A 7,204-nucleotide genomic window follows, 5' to 3' on the forward strand; every position below is an offset into this window, starting at 1 on the left:
TTAACCTCAAAATTCAAATCTGTATTAGGCAATCTATATATTATTATATTACCCGAATTAGGGGCTTAATTAATCCGTTCATGAATCCCCCCTTTCCCACCGCGTTTTTGCTTGAGTCAAGATTCACAGTCAAATGCGATTGGGCCTTTTGCACATTTTACAGTCTCCTTCTGAGAGTGTACCTTCTAGGACCACATTGTCAGTACCTTTTAGACCATTTTGTTGACTGATGTCCGAAAGGCCTCTTCATTAAAACACCAAATACTTGAGTTTTACTCCTAATATCGAATGTTCCACTATTATGGCCCCACGCGGCCCCAACACTGCCACGACCAGCAGGGTCGTTTAAACCAGGGCCTGGCATATCTCCTCACTTGACTAAATGATCCCACAAGACATATTGTCATTGATGATAAACCTTTTAAATAATGTTTTCAAATGCATGAAAATATGACAAAAAAGTTTCCGGGTTCCAACTTCTCGGGTAAGACGAGACGACGAAATAGTAGCGCAGGGGACACTGGAGTCAGCAGACACAAGTCTGTCTAAAGAAATACCGCCCTTTGGTTTTTTCGTTCCGACTTTGATTTTAATGTTTTAGATGCAACCTGAATGATTCATTTCAGGACTACACTCAGTCCTGAGCTTGGCACTCCATAACTACGTGCTCGCGTTTGTCCGATAGCGATTCGGGCGCTCGGCAGGTTCTCACCCAGCGCATTCGTTATCGAATTAACCAATTTAAAGAATGGAACATGTTATTTATAAAAAACAAAACATCACCATCATTTAGGCTGTACATGTAAGGCTATCGATGGTACCTCTGTGATCTTACTCTGAACTAGCACTTTTCATTAACCACATACCAGACGGCTTACATTGTATTTTGAAACATGTACTAGGTTATGAAATGATCAACTGTCTGAATCTCTTTTGGAATAGATTAAATATTTGACTAAAATTTGATAAAATTTTGTTGGCATATTTCTGTTTTTTTACCGAAAAATTTCAATTTAGAAATTTAAACTATTGTTCAAAATTGATATACAATTATACACCCATCTGCGTCGTCCCACGCCTGAGGATGGCCTGCCTTAGGGTGAGCTCGAAACGTCGTGTCTTTTATATTTTAGATTGAAAAAATAAATTCTCGATTTTAAAATTCTCTTAATTAGTACATAGGTGGGGTTTTGTATGCATCTGTTGAAGAATCGAAATTATATTGAAACTTTTGGAATGACATTATAATATAGCAGTGGTTTAAATGGGTGGGATGATAGTCCTGTCCAATAAGCTTATGACCTAGGCCCGCTATCCATATGTCCTGGCTTAAAATAATTAATAGTTGCCAATTGTACATTTTGGGACTCGAACCCACTTTAAAGTAATCTTCGATATCAGCTAAAACCCGGACTGGATACTATATTTCACCCGAAACGAAAAAAGCAAACGGTGGTGGGGGTCTACCGAAATTTTTCTAACACATTGTTCAAAAATGAGTAGAACATCGCTGGAGTAATAGGGAAAGTGTTGTTTCATACCAAAGGTCGAAGGGTCGAGCTCATAAAAAATGAAAAATATGAAAATAATAACAATTTCTACTTGAATTAGTCGCGAAACTCATAAAAAATGAAAAATAATTCTCACACACTCGAATTTATTTTTCATTTTTACTCGCTAGAAAAAAGTGTGAGTGAAATAGATTCGAGCGCGCGAGAATTATTTTTCATTTTTTATGAGTTTCACTCCTAATTCAAGTAGCAATTGTTATTATTTTCATGTTTTTCATTTTTAATGAACTCGACCATTCAACCTTTGATATGAAAGCCCATTACCCCCATTACTCTTAAAATATTCATATACATGAATAAAATATATATGAATAACATATAAATTGATAGATTATTCAATATAAAAGTGTGAGTGAAATAATTCATATTTAAAACATTGAATATTTATATTGGAATGAGTTTTAATAAAAATTTTGTTATAAAAATGAAGAAAGAAGAAGAAGAACCCAACTTTAAAATCGAAATCAATGAAACCAATAAATCATTTTCACAGTTTTACATTAAAAATTATATTTCAGCAACAAATTTAGTGTCCGCAAGACATTATAAAATCGATAACATAACTATGATTAATCAAATATTATCAAATGAAACATATTTAATTACTGAACTAGTAGATACTTTTGATAATGGCGTTAAAAATCCTAAAATATTCAATACAGTTTTTAATTTCAAAGGAACTTTAGATGAAAACATAATTAATATTCTTAAAACTCCTTTCAATGAAAGAAATGATGATATAATACTTTCAAAAGATTACAACGATTTGATTAACTTAAGAATTGAAAAAAGACAATTATATTATTTCAATTTTGATAATAAACAAATTATCTATAATGAAAATTCATCAAATATTGGAATTCAATGTGAATTAGATAATGAAAAATCATTTAAAGATATTGCAGTTCAATGTAATTTAGATGATGAATTTAGAAAATTCAATCCTAATGAAAAAGTGCATTGTTATTGCGGAGGTAAATATTTAAAATCACATAAATCAAAGCATTATGAAACAATTAAACATAAAAACTGGCGTAAAGAGTAACAATTCTACATTATAATTATTGAATTGAGTTAAATGATTTAAATATCTTATAGACTGTTAAAATGATAAATTGTTTGACAGTTAAAATGATAAATTGTTTGACAGTTGAAATGATAAATTGTTTGACAGTTAAAATGATAAATTGTTTGACAGTTAAAATGATAAATTGTTCGACAGTTGAAATGATAAATTGTTTGATAGTTGAAATAATAAATTGTTTGACAGTTGAAGTGATAAATTGTTTGACAGTTGAAATGATAAATTGTTTGACAGTTGCAATGATAAATTGTTTGACTGTTGAAATGTTAAATTGTTAGACTGTTGAAATGTTAAATTGTTTGGCTGTAAATTTAATTGTTATTTGATTTGAAACATATAAATATTTAATATTTTATAAACTGTTTAATTTTTCTCTTAGATAAATGGATGGTTTCATCCCAACTGGGAAAAGTGATTTGAAACATTATTTAGTAGCAGGCGGATTAATATTTGCTGCGCTTTTCTTTTATTATGAAAATATCAGTAAGGATTTGATTAATGAAAATATAAAATTGAGCAAGAAATTAAAGAAGTTAAATGGAAATAAAAATAATCATAAAAAAGTTATTGAACCAGATTAGTGAATTAATTAAATAAATAAATGAGTGAAAATATATTAAACTTATTACATCTAATATATAAAAATCAACAGAATATTAAATCAATTATTATGCTTACAGGTTTATTTTCTTTTTCAATTTATAGTATAAAACAGTTGTTAGAATTCTATGATTGCTGTAAAATTAGATACACTGAATTAATAGAAAATATAAATTATATTTCAGATAGATTGAATAATATTAAATGCTGTGAAGTATGTAATAAAAGATACAAAAAATTAAAGAGTTTAAAAACTCATAAATATATTCATGAACTTGATGAAAAATTATATGAATCAAAATAAGAAATCGACTGTTAAATTAGCTGAAAATATAAAATATATTAGTTGAAATGTATGAAAATAAGTAAATTATATTTACGTTAAAAAAGGAGGGTTGAGGTATCAATGTATTAAATACGTATTAAATACGTATCAAATACGTATTAATGGTATTAAATACGTATTAATGGTATTAAATACATATCATGCTTTATTTCTGAAAATGAAGTAAAAGAAGTAACTTATGTTTTAATTCATTCAAGTATGATATTGTAAATTCTTTACATTTGACTAGGATAATACAAGAGTGATATTAGTTAGTTGGCTTATTCAATAAGAGAAACAATGAAATAATACAGGAGTGATACTAACAGTTAAAGTTATTTAATTTCTTGTTAAATCTATTTGAATTCTAGTCAATTCTTGTTAACCAATAGCGCGAATAGAAATCAAAAAGATTTAAATAAAAAAACAATAAGTTACTTTATCTAATACTAACTTATTTAACTTATTGTTTTTTTTAATTTAAATCATTCTTTGTTCAAGGTAAATGAAATATATTATCTTCAAGATTATCATCCGGTATTTCAATTTATTCATTCGGATTTGTGCACGGACACGTTCTCTCGCCAGGGCCTTACTCAAGTATTTTATAGATAACGATTAAAGAGAGGATTGTGACCGGTGTATCAATACTAACTAGTATATTTTCGATGATCTATCCTGAACTCAACTGAACTGAACTGGACTGGACTTTCTGAACTATCTCAAAAATGTTAATTAGATATTTATAAGTGATGACTAGAGTTGACATAAGCGTAAAACTGACATGTGAGAGAGTGCTAAACTTACGATATACTATTCAGAACACTATGATCTCACATTGAAACTATAGTGTAAAATCCTCATTTCATAACAACTGTTATATAGCAATCGGGGAACTAGCCGAATTCTAAAAATAACGATGAAACGAAGGGTTCAATAATAATATGAAGAGCAGGTTTATTTTGCGAAATCTCAAAGTCAAGTCAGGAACAGTATTCATATCTTTTTACATAATCAGGAATGATAACTCGTAGTCAGCCCTATATCAACATTGAACGTATCATAATCTAACTATACATCTGATTATTGTGAATACATATGCTAGAGGCTATAAACTTAGATTTTAATAACTGGACGGATAATCATCTATTACACAAACGAGAGAAATGGCTTAACACCGGATTGATATCATCTAAAATGTACATCGTACTTTACTTTAGTAAACCTAATTTAGCAAAAAATTAGCACAGAAATGTGTGAAACCAAATATAAGTTAAGTGAGGAACTGATCAACTCTGATCCACAAACTTTGACCTCAAGCACCTGCTGAGAACCCTGCGATTTCATTGGACAGACAACTGTTAGCCAAACCTAAATCGTCATTATTACATTCGTCTCCATATACAAAAACGCTAAGTTTCAGGAGTGAAAACAGGTACAAAAGTACGGAAGCGATAAAGGGCCTCGAGATGTCGCGTTCCAACTCGACAAGTCACCATATTTATGTCACCATATTTATGTCGACATATCGCGATATATCGCGTCAAGTCGACATGAATATGTCGATATATCGTGACGTTTTGACGACATATTTCGTTTTCTCGACCACTTTCCTCGCGACAAGTCGACATATTCATGACGACTTGAAACTCAGTCGTCATATCACTGGCGTCCTCGTCTTACATTTAGACGTGTCTTCAAATGACGGCTTTTCCCGTGGAAAATGGGCAAAAAAGCGAAATTTGTCGTGAAAACGTCACGATATGACGACATATTCATGTCGACTTGACGCGATATATCGCGATATATCGACATAAATATGGCGACTTGTCGAGTTGGAACGCGACATCTCGAGGTCCCTTATCGCTTCCGTACAAAAGAGACTTCGACAAACTCGTGACACTAATTCAATAAGATAAAAAATACAATACATGATCACTTCCACTAACTAACTTATTTAACATTTAATTATGACAGAGATTATTTGCCTTTAGAAAGGATAGCTTAAATACAATTGTAATTGTTCTTTTATATAGTAAAGACATATACAATAATTTCATGTAGGCCTATGTATTATTATTTGGGAATAAATGTGTTTATGCAATACACTAGTGATACATATGAAATATGTAATAGCGGAGAACTAGTGCTATACTGTCATTATGCCCTATGTCACGGAATGATTAATTCCACTACCATGGCCGGGGTATACCACCCAGAATTTCGACACGAGAAGGGGAGGGGGAAGATATGATCCTTTAAAGAAATTTTGATAGAACCTCTCACTTGTACTTTCAATTGGTCCCAAACAAGAAATCCAGTAAAATCACGTTGATTTCTTCCCGATTCTGACTCCTGTTCCAAGCTTGAAATCGATGAAACCGCAATCAACAGTCCTTTATCAGTTGTGATTAGAGCATTAGAATAGAAATAAACCCAAATTATTTCAATATCTTTTAATCATTTTGTCGGAGTATTTTTCTTGGTCTCAAACTGCATTATGCGACAGGTTCACGCACAAACTGTGCGAGCTGTGATGCGCCGACGGCTACGGAAGCGATAAGTACGGAAGCGATAAAGGGCCTCGAGATGTCGCGTTCCAACTCGACAAGTCGCCATATTTATGTCGACATACCGCGATATATCGCGTCAAGTCAACATGAATATGTCGATATATCGTGACGTTTTGACGACATATTTCGTTTTCACGACCACTTTCCTCGCGACAAGTCGACATATTCATGACGACTTACAACTCAGTCGCCATATCACTGGTGTCCTCATCTTACATTTAGACATGTCTTCAAATGACGGCTTGTCCCGTGGAAGATGGGCAAAAAAGCGAAATTTGTCGTGAAAACGTCACGATATGTCGACATAATGTCGACTTGACGCGATATATTGCGATATGTCGACATAAATATGGCGACTTGTCGAGATTGAACGCGACAACTCGAGGCCCTTATCTACGGAAGCGATAAAGGGCCTCGAGGGCCCCTTATCGCTTCCGTAGATATGACGACTGAGTTTCAAGTCGTCATGAATATGTCGACTTGTCGCTAGGAAAATGGTCGTCAAAACGAAATATGTCGTCAAAACGTCACGATATGTCGACATATTCATGTCGACTTGACGCGATATATCGCAATATATCGACATAAATATGATGACTTGTCGAGTTGGAACGCGACATCTCGAGGCCCCTTATCGCTTCCGTACTTATCGCTTCCGTACGGACGAGTAAAGCTCTGAAACTGTTGAGTGTTCCACATCCCCCCTATTACTTTTTTGCCATGAAGTTAACAAAAATAGCGGATCTGGCAGTCTGATTTCAAATTGTATTAATATTGATTTAACAAATAGGATACGAAATCCATTTAGTTCGATAATTTTCCATGAGGCTTGGTGCCTTCTTAAATGATTTCGTCTTGGAGTAGGGGTAGGCTACTGTAAATTAATAACATGATTTGAAAGTTTAACAATATGTTTCCATGCCTACGTACCAAACTTCAGTTGGTAGGCATGGAAACATAATTGTTAAACTTTCGAATCATGGAGTCTATTTTCTCTTCATTCAACCCCTTTCAATGCAGACTTTTTGGATATCCTTCAATACAGTTTCAA

At 32.7% G+C, this 7,204-nt stretch overlaps 1 protein-coding gene across 3 annotated transcripts in view; it reads right to left on the minus strand.

Annotated features, from left to right (window-relative positions):
• LOC141913202 (pleckstrin homology domain-containing family D member 1-like) overlaps positions 1–482 on the minus strand; it is a 56,021-nt gene extending 55,539 nt beyond the window's left edge. For all 3 annotated transcript variants that reach the window (XM_074804679.1, XM_074804693.1, XM_074804684.1), the window contains exon 1: positions 207–482. In XM_074804679.1, the coding sequence (XP_074660780.1) occupies positions 207–364 (158 nt within the window). In that variant the 5' untranslated portion in view covers positions 365–482. The remainder of the gene's footprint in view (positions 1–206) is intronic.
• Between the last annotated feature and the right edge of the window lie 6,722 nt (positions 483–7,204).

This window comes from Tubulanus polymorphus, chromosome 1 (assembly GCF_964204645.1).
Source record: "Tubulanus polymorphus chromosome 1, tnTubPoly1.2, whole genome shotgun sequence".
Classification (NCBI taxonomy): domain Eukaryota; kingdom Metazoa; phylum Nemertea; class Palaeonemertea; order Tubulaniformes; family Tubulanidae; genus Tubulanus; species Tubulanus polymorphus.